This window comes from Anolis carolinensis, chromosome 3, assembly GCF_035594765.1.
Source record: "Anolis carolinensis isolate JA03-04 chromosome 3, rAnoCar3.1.pri, whole genome shotgun sequence".
Taxonomy (NCBI): domain Eukaryota; kingdom Metazoa; phylum Chordata; class Lepidosauria; order Squamata; family Dactyloidae; genus Anolis; species Anolis carolinensis.
Genome location: NC_085843.1, coordinates 215,584,828 through 215,605,020, shown reverse-complemented (window position 1 = coordinate 215,605,020; position 20,193 = coordinate 215,584,828). Strand labels below are relative to the sequence as shown.

At 40.1% G+C, this 20,193-nt stretch overlaps 1 protein-coding gene across 4 annotated transcripts in view; it reads right to left on the bottom strand.

Annotated features, from left to right (window-relative positions):
* The window catches only part of p4ha1 (prolyl 4-hydroxylase subunit alpha 1), a 52,669-nt gene extending 32,476 nt beyond the window's left edge, over positions 1-20,193 (bottom strand). For all 4 annotated transcript variants that reach the window (XM_008106678.3, XM_003218541.4, XM_062976211.1 and 1 more), the window contains exons 1-4: positions 20,038-20,193; positions 5,429-5,553; positions 2,107-2,203; positions 1,550-1,701 (exon numbers count right to left, since the gene is read on the bottom strand). In XM_008106678.3, coding sequence (XP_008104885.1) covers positions 1,550-1,701; positions 2,107-2,203; positions 5,429-5,516 — 337 coding nt within the window. In that variant the 5' untranslated portion in view covers positions 5,517-5,553; positions 20,038-20,193. The remainder of the gene's footprint in view (positions 1-1,549; positions 1,702-2,106; positions 2,204-5,428; positions 5,554-20,037) is intronic.

Below are 20,193 nucleotides of genomic sequence, written 5' to 3'. Positions count from 1 at the left end.
TCCATTGCTGGTAGTCTGCTACCTAATATCATCTTGAGTCTTTCCTGCCTGTTTTTGTTTATGGTCCTCTTCTAACCTCTATCTTTCAAATCACAACAGAGTGTTAGTTTGTGGGGGAATAACAATTTGAATTGCTTATTCATAAGGATGCCGAAAAGAATTTTGATTTAACAAAGTAAATTGGATAACTGCATCATAAATATATATGTGTGTGTGTGTGTGTGTGATTATGTAACTGGCCCCAAATATATCTTTCTATTTATTATTTATTTCCCATATTTATACCTCACTCTTCTCACCCCGAGGGGGACTCAGAGCAGCTTACAGATTGGCCACTTCACTGCCACATTATGAAACAAAAATATATCAAATAAACACTTTAAAATGTCAACAAAATAAACACAGAAATACATAAACTGTTAAAATTGGTTAAAGCCATATAGCTAAAACCATGGTCATCCTTTATGTTGCTGCATATCAATTCTGTGCTGCACTATTCCCGAATCCCTGATCTCCTTATCTTTTTCTAAAGTTAAGGAGGGGGGCAATCTAATATTGTTGGAGAGGGAGTTCCAGAGCCAAGAGGCCACCACCAAGAAGACCCTGTCTCTCATCCCCACAAGTTGTGCTTGTGACATAGGTAGGACTGAGAGCAGGGCTTCCCCGGCAGATCTTAATGCTCTAGCTGGTTCTTGGGGGAAGATATGTTTGGACAGGTAAGCTGGACCAGAACCGAGTTGTTTTGTGTTTTCCTGGCTGTATGGCCATATTCCAGAAGTATTCCCTCCTGACGTTTGGCCCACATCTATGGCAGGCAGCCTCAGAGGTTGTGAGATACTTCCATAGATGGAAGGCTGCCATAGATGTGGGTGAAACGTCAGGAGAGAATACTTCTGGAACATGGCCATACAACCCAGAAAACACACAACAATCCTGTGATTCTGGCCATGAAAGCCTTCGACAACACATGGATCAGAACCATTTAGGGCTTTATAGGATAAAGGCAGAACTTTGAATTGTGCCCAGTTAACAAACTGGCAGCCAGTGGAGTTGACGTAACAGAGGGATTGTATGTTCCCTATACATTGGTTCAGTGAGGAACCCGGTTGCTGCCCGTTGGACCACTTGGAACTTCCAGACAGTCTTCAAAGGTAACCCCATGTAGAGCGCATTGCAGTAGTCTATTTGGGATGTAACGAGAGCATGGGCCCCCGGGCCAAGTCTGGCTTCCCAAGGTATGGGTGCAACTGGCACACAAGTTTTAATTGTGTGAAAGCTCCACTAATTTTTCATCAATATCTATTTCAACTATTGCTGGTCTAATGAGAATTAGAATCCAGAGAAGCAAATGGAGATATGCCTTCATTTTAAAGCAGAATGTTTGGTTTCAACGTCATTTTGGTTCTCACTTCCTTCCCTTTCTGCAAGAAGTGTATATTCCTACTGCTAACTGGAATCAACCCAAGACTTTCAGGTTCTCAGGTCATTTTATTATCTACTACCCTGTACTAGTTTCCAGCTGTTTTTCATAGACTAGAAGAACACCTACCATCAGACATATCCTTTAGCACTAGATTTTCCAGTTCACTCCATTCTGTATTAAGTCTCTTCATTAACTTGAATGCATTCACAGGATGTCCCAAGAATCCCTCGGGGTCCTTTGTTGCCGTGTCTGTCAGCTTATCCAACTTCTCTGCCCACCTTGAGAGAGAAAGAGCAAGCTAAATTTATTATCGGCGGGCCTATTCACACAGGGATAATGTCAACTGAAATATGACAGGCCGCATTATTTCAAGATCTGAAATGATAGGATTATTTGAAAGATTAGCTCATGAAACATAATTACGTTTTATATTGCTCCTTTTGCTAACATACATATTTAAAAATAGCTCAGAGTAATTTAGACTTGGGAGGAAGTATAGGAAGGATTATGTTTCTCTTTTATGAGCCACAACACATATTTGCTTTTGACTGCTTACAAACAATAGCCTGCAGCAATGGCAGGTGTATTCTTGCTTCTTTAAAAGCTATGTACTATTTAGCCTAAAGGTAACTTTTATGTGCTTAGGGTCATCAGTAAATATTAGTATTTAAGCCAATACATACTTCTTAATCTGTTCCAGCTTGCTCTCTTCTGCCTTGATGTAGTCTTTCAGTGAAGTCACCAGGTCTTTTTCAGTATGAATCAAGTCAGTCATGTGTCCTAAAAAAAGTTTTATGCAATCATTACATCTATAGTTACTATTATGAAATATTACCAATATACCATACAGTTGCACATATTAGTTCAATTAGGGGTGCTGGTTCCCCACAAAAGATTTAAAAACACAAATATAAATACAAATTCCAAATGCTATTTTCTTGGGACCTGGGGGGATAATTATTTTCTTTGTTGTGTATTTTGGCATTGAATGTTTGCCACTTCTTTGTTGGAAACTGCTTTGAGCCCCTTTGGGGAGATAGAGTGGTATATAAATATATTATTATTATTATTATTATTATTATTATTATTATTATTATTATTATTATTATTATTACTATTATTTTACCTGAACTAACAGGTTTTTCTCTAGGCATTTGTAATAGGATTGTTGTGGATCCCTGGCTTTTCATGCAAACACACCTATTACAAGTAACCACTGAAAAATGGGTTCAGAACGTGATGCTGACTAATAAATAGGCAGCTTGAGGCATAGCTTTTTCTTCAGTCTCTTCTTTGCGTTTATACTTTAATTTGGTACCACTGCAAACAATTCCACTATGTAGCAAATAGGTGGTTAATACGCTGCTATCACATTTATAGTCATCCCTCCACAACTGCGATTTTCACTTTGAAAATTTGATTGAAAACATTCTCTCTAGGGATATCTAGGTCCTCCGGTGTGACTCCATGGTCAACTTCCTTCAGTCTTTCTGGGAGACCTAGATATTTCTAGAAAGAACACCTCTATAGAATCTCTGGGTCCTCCAGTGTGATTCTATGGCCAGGCTCCAATAGAAGTAGACCCTAGATATTCCTAGAGAGATGTCCTCTCAAGTGAGAGGGATCTTGTGAATGTGGAGGGATTGCTGTACATTTTCTAATATACTTTTTTCCCCTTTCATTGGTCTTCACCTTTCTTATGATTTACCTTCTGGTGGCCAAACCTGTAGATCTATACTTTTTTTAACATAATGAAGATTGCTGGTAAGGAAGGTTTATCTGCTCACCCTTTTTTACATTACCAATAAAGGATTCTGGAGGGAGCTGCTCTTTACTTTCCCTGTTGCAGGCAAGAATGCACTGCTACAGCAGAATTAGCAAAAGTAAAATCCTGCTTTTTCTTCACCTTAAATATAATTATACTGTTTACTGAAAACCAGTGTATATTAGGCCTGGTCCCAAATCAGTTTGAACGAAAATAATTTGTAATATTTGATGGTCCATTTTATATAATCTCCAAAAACAGAATGGGGAGAAAGGAACCGAAAAGCTGACCAAAATGGATTAAGAAAGATGGATTTTATCGGCTACTGGTGAGGATGGAGTTAAGCCTGCAATATACCTGAGGCAGGGGTCTGCTGTGGGGCTCATGGATAAGATGGGGTTATTGCAGGATTTTTTTCTACCTCCCCCAGAAGCAGCAGCGTCCGTCCATTATTTTTTTTTTGAAAGTTTCCTAGGCTCCTCTTCCAGAGAAGGCCCTGATGGGAACTTGCTTTCCCAGCAGCACTTGCATGAGACGGGGATTGAAAGGTCTCAGAGTTCCTCTCAAAGCATGATGGGAGCTGAAGTTTTTTTTAAATCTGTTTCTGAGCCAATAAAAAGTCTGGTTGTGTCCATGCTCTGACTGGCTGATAATGGACACAACCGGTGACTATAATTCCCAGAACCCTCTCTTGCAGTTTGTCTTATTTTTAAAAATGTTATGGTAAAAAGTTAAAATAATTCTAAAAAAATCAGTAGATTGGTCAATTGTTTTGAAACTTGGCAGGCCTACAGTTGTAAATGGGGTCTAAAACTGAGGAAGGTTTCATGCAGACAGGCCTTCAAATGACTGAGGATTGAGCCTTTAAAGTTTCCCATTGTAGTCAATGGGCCAAATCTTTGCCGACTGAAAACAGCAACACCCCTTCCGATTCGAGTAACTTCCCAGTAAACAGAATGAGAGGTTAGCCGACAATGAACCCTGAAATGGCATGCCTTTTGGCCGAATTGCACCTCTCTAGTGTATATACCTGGCATTGCCCAGATGTTGTTGGGACCACTGCCCTCCTACTTTCTCCCTTCTCCTGCTCTGAGACAGCCTATCTTATAATGTCTGCATGGCAACACTCTAGCAATGGTTTCATTGGTACTCTTTCTTTCCTTCCTCCCTTCCCCTCATACAAATCACCTTTCTTTTCCAGTGGGCCACTTTACCTAGCAACAATTAATCCAGTGTGATACCACACGAGAGCCACTTCACCTAGTAACAGCCTTTGTAGTACATACATACATACATACATACCTAATGATAGAATCATAGAGTTGGAAAAGACCTCATGGGCCATTCAGTCTAACCCCATTCTGCCAAGAAGCAGAAAATCGCATTCAAAGCACCCCGACAGATGGCCATCCAACCTCTCCTTAAAAGCCTCCGAAGAAGGAGCCTCCACCACACTATGGAGCACTTACTTTAATTATAGATATAGATAGATAGATAGATAGATAGATAGATAGATAGATAGATAGATAATGATATAATCTGACAATGAAAATCAGCATTTCTCTATCCCTCCTTCACCATGCTCCTGTTTCCATTGCTGTTAAAAAACTTCTAGCTAGACTAAGGAGAAGTAAAAGGAGGCCGAACAGTCATAATAACACTGTCAAAAGGAGCTTCTTTGTCACATACAGTAGTCTCACTATCCAACCTTCACTCATCCAACGTTCTGTATTATTCAACACAATCTGCCTCCTGCCCGGATCTACAGCTGTTTCTCTAGGCAGCAATTCTATCTTTATTTGTAGCCAATTTTTTAGTAGTCAATGTTTTTTATAGTCAATGCTTTCAATACATTGCAATATTTTGGTGCTAAATTCGTAAATACAGTAAATACACTAAATAACATTACTGTGTATTGAACTGCTTTTTCTGTCGATTTGTTGTAAAACCAAGATGTTTTGGTTCTTAATTTGTAAAATCATAATGTAATATGACATTTAATAGGCTTTTCCTTAATCCCGCATTATTATCCAACATTTTCGCTTATCCAACGTTCTGCTGGTCTGTTTATGTTGGATAAGATTATTAGATGCTATTTTTAAGGCTTTATCAGTGATTATGTTTTAGCGTCATCATCTTCACTAGGTGTTGGAAGGAAAATATATAAAATGTACAAAAATATAATGCAATTATGTTCTCTGTTGTCACTGTGGTCCCTTCCCGCTCTATATACTGCTTACCGATTGAAGTGAAGAAATCTGTATAGGCAGAAGAAGCAGGCAGCAGAACACCAAGAAGTAGAAGACACCATGACATTGTGAGTCCCATAGCTATTAGCTATTATTCTCTTACTTTAACACTTCACCTTAAAAGAAAAACAAAGTACAGTAATATTTTAGCTACAGTGTTGGAATGTGAATACAGTTAAACAAGTTACAACCATGTGGGAGTGATATGGCTATGAAACTAGAAGAAATGCAAGTACTAAAAGCTACATTTTAGACTCCTGGCCTAATAAAACACTGTGAAAAATTCATGGGGTTGCCATAAGTGGACAGACAACTTGAAGGCACAAATATTCACACAAAACAATCATTAGTAAACAAAAGCACCACCTGTAGAGCACATTTCAGTAAGCCGTACCTTCTATTTTTATCAGTTTTATACTAATTTATGCAATGCTTTTGATACGAAATAAATAAAAGCTTGAAAATTGGCTGTATCATGTGACTCTCATTTGACCATAATGGACAATTTGTGTGAGCTGGCCCACCTCCTTAAAATGGTTTTCAGTCTTGCTCTAAGGCTATAAAGCGCATGGTTGGATTCTGTTCTATCTATGCCATTGAACACATGCATGGCTTAAGCCTCTGCACTCACATGTATTAAACCAGTAAGAAAAGTCCAAAATAATACCCTCCTGAAAGGTCTGTAGGCAATGTGATATGAATTCGCCCTACATTTTCACGCCTGAAGCATTCAGAATACGAAGATGTAAAGCATACTTTGGTTCACTATGACGTAGGCTATGTGAACTGTACCTCCAAATGATCATAAAAACCATTTCCCTTGACATCTGTAATAGATAGGAAACTATACGAACGAGCCTTGGAACCTAATAATAAAAAAAGAGGAGCAGAGTGCAAGTATATATAGCTGACATGCCACATTTACAAGTTCAACTTCTGTAGTTTTCATTATTTAAAGATTTGATTAATATGTTACCCTATGGTCACATTCTGTCAGAGGTTGACCACAAAATTCTATTGGTGGACCTAGAGATTTCTAAAGTGAACGCTTCTCTTGGCATATGCAGGTCCTCCAGTGTGGTTCAACGGTCACCTTCTAGTGGAAGTGGACTACAGAGTCATGCTAGAGTAGTGTTTCTCAATCTGGGGGTCGCAAGGGAGTGTCAAAGGAGTCACCAAGGCCATCAGAAAACACATATTTCTGATGGTCTTAGGAAACCCTTTGACAAAAAAGGCTGAAGATCTCGTCGCCTGTCCTTTTCTTCCTTTTTGGAAACAGACTGGGAATCCTCCCACCAAAAGCCCAATTTGCCCAATTCTATTGTTGGTAGGGTTCAAGGGGCTCTTTGATTGTAGGTGAACTACGGTATAAATCCCAGCAACTCCAACTCCCAAATGTCAAGGTCTATTTTCCCCAAACTCCACCAGTGTTCACATTTTGGCACATCATGCCAAGTTTGGTCCAGATCCATCATTGTTTGAGTCCACAGTGCTTGCTGGATGTAGGCAAACTACAACTCTAAAACTCAAGGTCAATGCCCACCAGTATTCTCTGTTGATCATAGGAGTTCTGTGTGCCAAGTTTGGTTCAGTTCCATCATTGGTGCGGTTTAGAATGCCCTTTGATTGTAGGTGAACTATAAATCCCAACAACTACAACTCTGAAATGACAAAATCATTACTCCTCCCACACAACCCCACCAGTATTCAAATTTGGGCAAATCAGGTATTTGTGCCTAATTCGGTCCAGTACATCCTGATTATCAGATATTTACATTATGATTCATAACAGTAGCAAAATTACAGTTATGAAGTAATAAAGAACTGTATTAAGGGGTCACGGCATTAGGAAGGTTGAGAACCACTGTGCTAGAGGATCCAGAAATTCCTGGAGATGTTCTTTCAGGTTAAACAAATGTTTTAAATTCATTTGTCCACTTTTGCAGTGCCCCGTGCCCCTTAACCTCCATGAAAGCAGTGAGCCCACTTCATGGAAGGCATAGATGGGGAAAATGTGGCCTTCCGGCTGCTGTGCTATAACTACCTTCATCACTCACTACTAAGTACAGTCAATTCCCAAGTTACAAACATGTGACTTACATTTGACTCCTAAGTAAGAACGGGGGGGGGGGGGGGGTGAGACAACAGGAAGTGAGAGAAATCTACACGTCGGAAGGGAAATTCACTCCTGGAAAAGTTATCATGGAGAAAAGGTGTCTCTAGTGAAGCTTTCTCACCAATCTTTGTTTCCATAACAAGCCATTTTTTCATTAGACTGGTAATGAAAAATAGTGAGAATACTGCTATGCTTTCTTCTTGCACCAAGCCTATACATTTCCTTTTTGATATAGGCAATATAGAAATTAAGACTATCAGCAAATATTCTTGAAGATACACCCAAATACATCTCTTAATTAAGCTACATTTCTTAATTATGTTGTGTACATCAGAGTATTAAACTTTAATGTGAAGCAATTTCTCATCAAATATGGTATCTCTCATCTCCATGTAATTTCCCTTGGTGTGTCAGGACGGTAGAACTCTTCGCCTACTCTTTCCCACTCCACATGTATACATTTATCAGTGGAAGCTGTTCGTTCACATCCTTATACCTGACTCCTTGTCCTTACCTGACCCTCTGTTTCCTTTCAAGCTCCAGAACTCAGCTTTCTACTGCCCACTCTTCTGTCCTTAACAGATATTCCACAACTAGAAATGGAATATGCATCAGCACAAAAATAGGGATTCATATCTATGCCATCTGTTCCATCCATGAAAAACGATAGGTAACAAAGGCATCTAGTCACAGGCCACTCACTAAACTTTCACTAAAGTTCACAAAAACCCTACATATTGTAATCTCAGGGATTTTTGGAATCAAATACACAATCTGGTCTTTCTGAGTAAAGAAACAAATTCATCATGCCAGCAAAGTAACAGAAACTATTATTTGCGACCATGGTTTTGAGACAGTAGCATTTAATAAAACTGGAAATTACATAAATCTCAATCACACAAGAAGAAACAAATATTAACCATGAAATTAAAACAAAAACAAAAAAGGCAGTTAAGTGAATTGCAACATTAAGCGGCCAATTGCAACATTCACATGTGCATCAAGCAGACAAGAGTTCTTTCTCCCACCCTGGACATTCCACAGATATATAAACTTCACTTGCTAAGTTTCCAACAGACCTCTCAACCTCTGAGGATGCCTGCCATAGATGCGGGTAAAACGTCAGGAGAGAATGCTTGTGGAACATGGCCACACAGTCCAGAAAACTCAGTAACCTGGTGATTCTGGCCATGAAAGCGGTTGAAAACACATTAAGTGAATTCTCTTTGATCATAAATATATGAAAGTATTTTTTTAAAACTGAGCCAATATGTTATTCTGGTTTGAACTCCACTTACGACTCCGGAGATCACACTCTGAATCCCACTCACCCATGGAAACCCACTAGGTAGCTTTGGGTGAGTCACATTCTGTCAGTCTCAGAGGAAGGCAACGGCAAACCCTTTGAACAAATCTTAACAAGAAAATGCAGAAATGGATTCACCTTATGGTCACCATAAGTTGAAAATGACTTGAAGACATACAACATTTGTGAATTGGATAGTAAAGACTGATATTGGCAGATAGAGCAGTAGTTGATATGGTTTTCCAATACTGTAATATTAGAAGAAATGCAACAGGCATGCTGAAATTTGAAAATTAACTTGCCCCAACTAGTCAGCTCTACAGGGGTTCAAGTGCTCAGGGATTCCTCTTTTTTTTGAAAAACAATAAGGAAATATCCACTTAAAAACTAACCTTGCAAGTGTCAAAGTTAGTTATATCCCTTGGACTCAGTATAAATAGCATCTGCTTTGAAATCAGAGATATAAATTAACGTATTTTATATGTTAGTGCAGGGGTCCCTAAACTACGGGCCAGGGGCCACATGCGGCCCACCGAAGCCACTTATTCGGGCCCCGCAGCAGCAACTGCCTCCTCCTCCGCCAAAGAAGTGCGATCCTTCCAAAGCTTTGCTTGTTTATAATGGTATTTTAATTATTATTTAATTATTAATTATTGGGGGTTCTTTGCTAGTGCTTTTGATGCACAAAGGCAAAAGGAGGTTGGACTAAATAGCACAAGGGGGCTCTTCCAACCTTCTTTGTTGTTGTTGTTGTTGTTATTATTGACACAAAGACACAGTATAACACAGCAAATGAGATCTATATGCTGGATTTCGAATCACAAAATCACAAGTCAAATACTTCCCAAATGTCTAGGACGGTGTGATGTATTATTGTTGTTGTTGTTGTTGTTGTTGTAATTTGGAGCCCTTGATGGCGCAGTGGGTTAAAGCCTTGTGACTTGAAGGTTGGGTTGCTGACCTGAAGGCTGCCAGGTGCGAATCCAACCCGGGGAGACTGCGGATGAGCTCCCTCTATCAGTTCCAGCTCCATTATTATTGTTGTTGTTGTTAAGAACATTGAGGCTGGGTGGCCATCTGTTAGGGTGCTTTGTTTGTGCTTTTGGTGCACAAAGGCAGAAGGAGGTTGAATTAAATGGCCCATGGGGTCTCTTCCAACCCTCTTTATTATTTTGATGATGATGATTATTATTATTGTTATTAAACTGAGGCTGTATTTGTTCTCGTTTTGTTTTGGTTTTTACTTCAAAATAAGATATGTGCAGTGTGCATAGGAATTTGTTCATAGTTTTTTTAAAAAAACTATAGCCAGCCCTCCAATCATCTGAGGGACCGGGAACTGGCCTCCTGTTTGAAAAGTTTGGGGACCCCTGTGTTAGTGTATAAGGATAAAGTATTGGAAGCAGGCAGGTAATGAGGCACCTTGAATTTCAGTTTCTGACATCAAGTCTTCTAAATGACTACCGAGCCTCTGATGAATTAGCAGAAAATATAAAATAAAATTCTTGGAGCACTACTGATATTTATTTTAGCAAAGTGTAAGCGTCTTCTTCAAATTGCTGTATACTAAGTAAATTGACGAATGGGAATAACACGTTTACCGCAAACAGAATTCTTCAACCTTTGCTGGATGGGGAGACTCTCCTCTTCTGCGGTGGTCAGGAATGAGTTAAAGCTACTACAGGGTTAAAGCTACTACACAGCTGCACCCATTTTGGTTGATATCTGATTTGGCCAAGGTGACATATGCTCAAGTTACATCCTGTTTAGATTACTGTAAAAAGCTCTTCATGAAGCTGTCTTTCAAAAGTGCTTAGAAACTGTAGCTGGTACAAAGAGCAGAAAGGCTTTTAATGGGGCTGGTTACATGAAGCACACAATGCCTTTGTTACATCAGTTTTCATCAGCTAATTTACTTCTGGGCACAACACTGGTTATGACTTATAAAGCCCTATACAACTCAGGTCCAGGCTGGCTGAGAGATACAGGTATCCCCTGTTTATTCGACAAGTTAGGGACCAAAACACTGTCAAAACACAGAAATTGTTGAAATGTAGAACTCCTTTTTGGTGGCTAGATTTGAACTGTGGGGTTAGCTGTGTTTGGTGTCATGGATTTGAATGAGCGGGAGCAGAGTGTTGTTGTTTTTTCGTTCATCTGCAGTGCAATCTAGTTATAAAATATTTGTTTTAATCTGGGCCCCTTCTACACTGCCTTATATCCCAGGATCTGATCCCAGATTATCCTCTTTAAACTGGATTATATGAGTCTCCACTGCCATATAATCTGGGATAAACAGATAATCTGTAGGCAGTGTGGGGCCATGTGGACGGGACCTTAGTTGTACTTTAAATCAGGTGTAATTTAAGTCCGCTTTGTCCTAATAATTCAGTTGTATTTTAAGTTTGTTTTATTTCAATTCATGTCAAATGTATGGGTTCTGGTGATAAATGATGGCGGTCGAAAGAACAGATTGTCAAAAAGCAGGAGATATAGATATTGTCTTAATATAGGATCTAAGAGATTCTGGCAAGTCCCTTTTCTTGGTCCCACGAGCCTCAGAGATATGTCTAGTGGAAACACAGGTTTCCTCAATGGCTGCTCCCAAACTCTGTAACTCCTTTCTTAGATTGGATCCTTCCTTGTTGCCTTTTTATTAGCAAGTGAAGATTTTATCTATTGGAATAGGCTTTTGAAAAAACTATTTATAAAGAAAAACGTTTAACAAAGAGTCCACTATTTTGAAAGGACATGTTTTAATTTTATAGGTAGGTTTATTAATAATAATTTTATAGATAGGCTTAATAATAAGTTACTAATAACAATTTGGTGTGTTTTACATACACGGTATGTATATTTTCAATTTTTGTGAACAAACACAACTCCCACTTTTGAGGAAAATTATGTAAGATTATACACACCTTCCAGTTGCCTGTTGACTAATAGTAAGCCCATTAACTGTCTTATGCCAGACGTATTCTGAGGTTGCTTTCCATGGCCCTTCTCTGGAATATAACCCACAGTTATTCTTTGAAGGTCTTCCATACAAATACTAAGATCGGGATCAGGTGCCTTGGGGGCACTTAGACTTCCTGGAGGAAAGGCAGGATGCAAAGAAAATAAAAACAGCATCTAACCACATATGTGGGGCTGATGGGGGCAAATTGTAGGGATGATAAGTAAATATGATGTATATATTCAGTTTTATCATATTTATTTACTTTATTGTTTAAGTGTCTTATTTTAACTTACTACATAGAGTAAAATCAAGTCTTAACAAGCCTTGTTGTTTGTTTTGGTATTGTGATATGGCCTAAAGCCTAAGGGTTTTTTAGCTGAACTAAAAAACAGCATCTATCCTGCTTCTGAATGATTATATCATTCCAAGGCAGCTTTCAAGGAAATAAGGATGCATGTATCTAACAATTTATCACTGTGCCACAGTGTTTCAGACTATGTATGGCTATGAAATCTAGACAGTGAAAAAGACTTAACAGAAAGAAAATCTGCATTTGAAATGCAGTGCTGGAGGAGACCTCGACAGAGATCATAGACCACCAAAAAGACAAATAAATGGGTCCTAGAGTAAATCAGACCTGACCTCTAACTAGGAGCCAAGATGACTAAACTGAGGTTGTTGTACTTTGGAAATATAATGAAATGATTGGCTAGAAAATATAATAACTGTCAGCAAAGTGAAAGGCAGTAGAATCAATCTGAGAAGCCACAGCCCTGAGTTTGCAAGATGATCACTGGCCAGTTGATAACCAGGGCTGCTGAATGTCTCTCATTCATAAGGTTGCCATAAGTCAAAGTCAACTTGATGGCAAATAACAACAAACACACACACACAAAATTTATCAGGACCTTTCTCGCAGTGTCTGTTGGCCCTGTGTGCATTCAACGTGCCTTAACAGGCTCTGGAATTTTTCTGGCCTGTTTCTATTGGAGTAGGTAGTAATGAAGGCACTCAGCTGGAGCAAGTCTGTTTAACTTTTCATGCTTTCTTTGATTACATGCCTTGATCACAGAAGACCAGTCGTTGGACACAATCTTCCAAAATGAACAAAAAAGATTCTAGATGTTTTACAGTCATGGAGCAGGATCCAATGGTGTACCTAATATACTGATGTATAAGTCTAATAATTTTAGTCAAAAAATCAACCCAAAACCCTAGGTTGACTTATCCGCAGATCAATATAACTACTGTGCTTTAACTCTCATGTATGTGTGTGTGTAACCAACCCTACTCTGCACAGTCCATCCTGAGTGGATCTGACAACTTGGGGACTAGTAAACAGCAGGGTCATCTACTAAAGAATGACAAATATTGTCAACAATATCTTCAAGACTTAACATCTATAGCACTTAGAAAGGCAATTACAGCCCTGTGCTTCCAAACAATGCCCTCAGGCTGGCTAGAGGGAAGATATAAAGGGGTCCCTCATGCCCAATGACTTTGTATTTATGGGTCGGGGAAAACAGATGATTTAATACACTGTTACATTGCCCTTTGTATAATGACCCTAGAAACAACCTTCTGGGAGCCCTTCTGGAAGAAAGAGCAGCATGGCAACAGCCAGCAGCTATCTGTGACTTCTTAGTGGATTATTCCATAAATATAACATTAAAGGTTGCCACATTTGCAGTCGCAGCCCAAAATCCGAGCTAAATTAGTAAAGTCCACAGCAGAGGCTAGAAATAGGAATGGAGATACAGTAGAGTCTCACATATCCAACACTCGCTTATCCAATGTTCTGGATTATCCAACGCATTTTTGTAGTCAATGTTTTTAATACATCATGATATTTTGGTGCTAAATTCGTAAATAAACGAATTACTACATAACGTTACTGCGTAATGAACTACCTTTTCTGTCAAATTTGTTATATAACATGATGTTTTGGTGCTTAATTTGTAAAATCATAACCTAATTTGATGTTTAATAGGCTTTTCCTTAATCCCTCCTTATTATCCAACATATTCGCTTATCCAACATTCTGCCAGCCGGTTTATGTTGGATAAATGAGACTCTACTGTAGTTTGGGATGATACAAATCAGACATTGTTATTGTTATCATGTCATTGCTACTGTAATTTTAAAAATCCAGTATGTGGAATAAGCTTTAATGTTTATATTGGAAAGTGATTATTGTATTTTTGAAGGTTGTATATTATTTGATCAAATGGCCTATGGCTGGTACAATAAACCATTCATTCATTTATTCCGTCTATTCTGGGAAAACCTAAAAGAACCACTGACTCCCTCTACTCTCGCCACCACAATGCCGTTTATGGCTTTTTTGAATGCCTGGATAGAGAAATGGTGGCAGCAGACCCCTTGAGGCTGAATTGGCATGTTCCCATCCTCATGGAATAACCCTTTAGCGTATCTACAGGACACATCAAAATCTATAATGTTGGAAAACCTGTTTTCAATTACACATGAGGTTGACTTATACACAGAGCCGGCCCTAGGTATTTTTCAAGTGTAGGCAAACAAAATTTTGGTGCCCCCCTCCCCCCAAACCAATCACTGAAAAATAAAAGTGTTGGATAAGCTTGTTTGATAATAAGGAGGGATTAAGGAAAAGCCTATTAAACATCAAATTGCATTAAGATTTTACAAATTAAGCACTAAAACATCATGTTTTACAACAAATCAACAGAAAAAGCAGTTCAATACCTTGCAGAGGCAGGCCGCAGCAGACAGGAGTTGCCTCGATAGCGCCCCCAACAAGATGGCGCCACAGGCAACTGCCTAGTTGGCCTGGTGGTTGAACCGCCTCTGCTTATACATGCATATATACTTATACTTCTATGCTTTTCTCCAGAATCAGCATCTCCTCTGGGTTGTTGTGTGTTTTCCGGGCTGTATAGCCATGTTCCAGAAGTATTTTCTCCTGATGTTTTGTCCACATTTATGGCAGGCATCCTCAGAGATTGTGAGGTATATACCTCACAACCTCTGAAGATGCCTGCCATAGATGTGGGCGAAATGTCAGGAGAGAATACTTCTGGAACATGGCCATACAGCCTGGAAAACATACAACCCTGTGATTCCGGCCATGAAAGCCTTCGACAACACATTGAGCATCTCCTCTTCTTGTTGCTGCAACCCACATTTCGCACCCTAAAAGCCTTTCTGAAAGACAACGAGACCCCATGGACCAGATTTTGGGCATTACAAGGGAAGAAATGAGGGTGTGCCGGCATCAGGTTTCAAAATAAACCATTGGATCTTGCTCCCATCTGGTAATAAGCAGCCTTGCATACATTTACATGACCATGATAAAGAAACGGCATTACAGTTAGTGCAGGTACAGCTTCTTATTTGCTTGTCTCTTTCTCCTATCCAAAATAATCTCAGGAATTGCACTATATTCCAGAGTACACTATAATATGACTTATCCTACTTGCTTAATCAGTCCTACTCATCAATAAGCCCCCGTGGAGTTTCCTATCACATAATTGGGTACAAGATAAAAGCAATGGCACTCTATGGCCTCAGTTGTACATTTTTTTCTGAATCATTTTTATGCAAGAAAAAAGTTGTCTGGCTTTAGCAGTCTGTATCAGGAATCTGTCACTCATAAAGAGTTTGTGAACGGCAAATGCACTCTTACAGAATATCCTTTTATGCAGCATAGGATTCAGCAATCCTTTGAAGCTGAAATCTCATATACAAACTTTTAACTACTAAGACATGCTTCTGTATTATCCGAATTGGATGCAATACTAAACTTTCAGGGGCGGGAGAGAGGAACATAGATGAATCAAATGTTTTAGAGCAGCCAACACGTTATAAAAAAAAAGTAAACTTACATAACCCCATATTGCTAAAAGCTTAGTTTTTTGCCTCTGTGTGACCTGCTTAAAATGGCATGCTATTCATACTTAGCAAGCATGAGTAAGAGTCAGCATAAATAGCGTCTTTCTAGAAGTTTGTGGAGCAACCGAAAAGGTTGACGAAAGTATGCTACTGCCACGTCTTTGGCCCTCCCCTTTTCACGTAAGGGACACCCGGTTCAAAATTCTTTCCAAGCGAAATCTAGTAAAAAGTATTGCAACTGAAGAAGAAGCAGTTAGGTTTCTGTATAAACAGCGCTCTTTTTTTGGCTGGTTGGTCCCCTCTGCTATTTGCTCCCTTTTATTTGCAAAGAGATCAGTTTACACTTAGAGGGAGGAAGAAAAAACTCAGGAGTGTGCCTTGCTTGCTAGGAATGTCTGTGCAAAGCAATCCGGTTCAAGCCTTACTGTTTGATTATTAAAGAATCTATTGGAAGCTTTGAAGTAAAGTTTGGTTAAACTTCAAAATATGTATTACCTAATTAGATAAAGCACTTTATTTCTAAGTACATTTTAGGCCACATACATGTTCTAGTATATTGACACAGCATCATAATGTAGGGCGCATCAACACTCACATTAATGCAGATTGACACAACTTTTAAGGCCCCTTCCACACAGCTGAATAAAATCCCACATTAACTGTTTTGAACTGGGATATATGGCAGTGTGGACTCAGATGTTCCAGTTCAAAGCAGATATTGTGGGTTATTCTGCCTTGACATTCTGGTTTATATGGCTGTGTGGAAGGGCCCTAAGTCACCTGGTTCAATGCTATAGAAGTTTTATAAGATCATTTGCCTTCTCTAACAAAGAGTGCTGGTGTCTCCCCAAACTACAACTCCCATGATTCCATATCTACCATAGCAATTAAAGTGGTGTCGAACAGCAATAATTCAATAGTATAGATGCACCCATAGCAACTTTTTTTCTCTGTATGAACAAGAGCCGAAGTGAGGAAGGATGCATCTTTCTTTTTATACTAAATACATGCAAATAGTCACTATATAGGAAAAGAAGAAGCTCTCCACTGGTTGTCCTCACTGGCCAAGAGATGGAACAAGCGTGGGAGTTAAAATGCAAGATTCACTTCCACGTCAACTCCTTTTTTCTCCTTTAGAGCACAGAAGGGCTAAGGGAGGGACAAAAAATTTATCTCGGCATGCATTTGACAAGACTGGACTGGTCTGAAATCTGGGCAACATGCTCTTTGCAGGGAATTCCAGGAAAGAGCAAGAAGCCTCCCAAATCCTCCTCCTACCAGAAACATCTTTCCACCTCTTGATACAAAGCTTCTTTTTAATGCAAAAGAAAGGGAAGAGAAAGTACCTGATTAAAGCTGGGAAATCCTCCCAGCAGAAAAAAGGAAGACAAGAAGATTTAACATAACAATGCATTTCTGGCCTCCAAGCAGAAAGGAGAAAGTCAGAGAAACACACAATGTGACCCTAAGGATGCATCTACACTGTAGAATTAATAGAGTTTGACACCACTGTCAACATGGCTATGAGATCCTAAGAACTGAAGTCTGATTGCACTCTTTGGCACAGAAGGCTAAAGATCTTGTAAAACTACAACCTCTCCCCTAGGATTCCATAGCATTAAGTCAAAGAATTAAAGTGGTGTCACACTGCATTAATTCTTCAGTGTAAATGTACCTTAAGCGGAATTGATGGGCCAGACTAAGCAAACAGATGTCCAAATTAGGATTTTGATTCTATGGCATCAACAGAATCACAGGCCTGGGAAAGAACAACTCTCAGAAAAAAGGGGAATTCTAAACAAGAAACAATCTGGCTATCAGTATTAAAAAAGGAGCCCCCGATGGCATAGTGGATTAAAGCCTTGTGACTTGAAGGTTGGGTTGCTGATCTGAAAGCTGCCAGGTTCGAATCCCACTCAGAAAGAGCGCAGATGAGCTTCCTCTATCAGCTCCAGCTCCATGCCGGGACATGAGAAAAGCCTCCCACAAGGATGATAAAAACATCAAAACATCCGGGCGTCCCCTGGGCAACCTCCTTGCAGACAGCCAATTCTCTCACACCAGAGGCGACTTGCAATTTCTCAAGTCGCTCCTGACACGAAAAAAAATGTATTTTTAAAAACCCTCTAAAATCAGGTCAGTAAATAAAAGAACAACACTCAGAAAACAGGGGAATTCCAGACAGGGCCAGCTAACACTTCCCAACAAAGGATTTCCCCAGGCAGGAAGCAGTCAGGCTTTAAAGCTGCAAGGCTATCCAATGCTAATCAAGGTGGCCAATTGCAACATTCACACTTGCCTCCAACAGACAAGAGTTCTTTCTCCTACCCTGGACCTTTCACAGATATATAAACCTGACTTGTATAGTTTCCAACATACTTCACAATCTCTGAGGATGCCTGCCACAGATGTGGGCAAAATATATGGAGACAATGCTTCTGAAACATGGCCATACAGTCCGGAAAGCTCACAGCAACCCATTGATTCTGGCCATGAAAGCCTTCGACAACACAAAAAACCTTTTGTTTCCAATATCGGACTTGCTTTTAAATGCCTTTTTTGGGTGTTGATTCTTTTTTAAAAAAACTTGTACCATGCACACAGTACAAATTTTTATCAACTCAGTTGTGTAAATGCTGATATTCTAGTGCAATTTCTTTACGGGCTTTTGAATGGATTTCTGCATTTCATATAAATGAATCAAAAAGTTTATCAAAGTTTGTTAGAAAACTTCCCCTTTCTTGCTGTGTACTATTCACTGACCAAAGAAAACTAACTCAGCCTGGTATTACAAAATTTAAACCTGTATGCGATGGGAATCACTCTGCAGTTATGTTTGGATTTAGAACCCCAAATTAGCATTAAACCATTATACTAACAAGTTTTTATGACCCTTTGGGCCCTTCCACACAGCCATATAACCCAGAATATCAAGGCAGAAAATCCCACAATATCTACTTTGAACTGGGTTATCTGAGTCCACACTGCCATATTTTCCAATTCAAAGCAGAACATGTGGGATTTTATTCAGCTATGTGGGAGGGGTCTTAGTTTGCAGTCCTGTGTTTTACAGTTCATTGCATAGGGGTTTTCTTGGCAAGGTTTGTCCAGAGTTTTCCTCTAAGGCTGAGAGAGTGAGGGTTCAAACCCTGGCCTCCAGAATCTGAGGCTGGATCTGCACTGCCCTATATCCCAGGACCGGATCCCAGATTATCTGGCAGCGCAACAGTAATAATAATGATGATGATAATTTATTTGTATTCTGCCCTATCTTCCCAAGGGATCTCAGGGTGGGTTCCAACAAACACAAAGGCAATCATTCAATGCCTTGAAAACAGTCTTAATACAAATACAATAACTCACCCAAATCCCAAAGTAAACCAACATCTAACAGCAAGTTGTAACATAAAACTAAAATTACATAACAAATTAAATTATAAGCTAAAGGTAAATGTTTCCCCCTGACATTAAATCTAGTCATGTCCAACTCTGGAGGTTGGTGCTCATCTCCATTTCTAAGCCGATGAACCGGCATTGTCCACAGACACCTCCAAGTTAATGTGGCTGGCATGACTGCATGGAGTGCCATTGCCTTCCCGCCGGAGCTGTACCTATTGATCTACTCACATTTGCATGTTTTCAAACTGCTAGGTTGGCAGAAGCCGAGCCTAATAGAGGGAGCTCACCCTGCTCCCTGGATACAAACCACCGACCTTTTGGCCAGCAAGTTCAGCAGCTCAGCGGTTTAACCCGCTGCGCCACCTCAGAACATGATCCTTATATAAGTGTAGACTCACATAATCCAGTTCAAAGCAGATAATCGGGGATCAGATCCTGGGATACAGGGCAGTGTAGATCCATCCTGGGAGTGCATCTACAGTACACTGTAGAAAGAATGCAGTCTTGACATAGCTCAATGCTAGGGAATGCTGGGAGTTTTAGTTTCACAAGGTCTGTAGACTTCTTTACCAAAGTGGGCTCCTACCTCAACAAACTACAAATCCCAGGACTGCATTGGTTCTGCCATGTTTCTTCTTCGAGGAATGTACACCAATGTGTACCAAGTGTTCTTGGGTGCACCGGCACTGTGCAGTTTGACACCACTTCTTGCTATGGCAAATCTGGGAGTTGCAGTTTCACAAGGTCTTTATCACCTTTTCTGCCCAAGAGTGCTGGTGCCTCACCAAACTACAACTCCCAGGCGGGCAAGGCAGGCGCCAAGAGAGAGCAAAGAAGAGCCGCCTGATTCCCCCTTTGGCTACAAAGAAAGCCCCACGCTGCAAAGCCTTTCCAAGGCCGCGCGCACGGCACGGGCACGAGGCGGCACGCGCACTCCCGCCACCTACCTGGGAAAGACGAGCCGCTCAGCCTCGCGCTCCACGCACCGCCGCGGGCCCCTTTCGGAATGCCTGCGAGAAGGGCCGGGGCCCCGCCCACCAGCGGCCTCGGGGGGCGTGGCCTCCGAACCCGGCAATGGGAAGGCATGCCAAAGGCTCTACGTG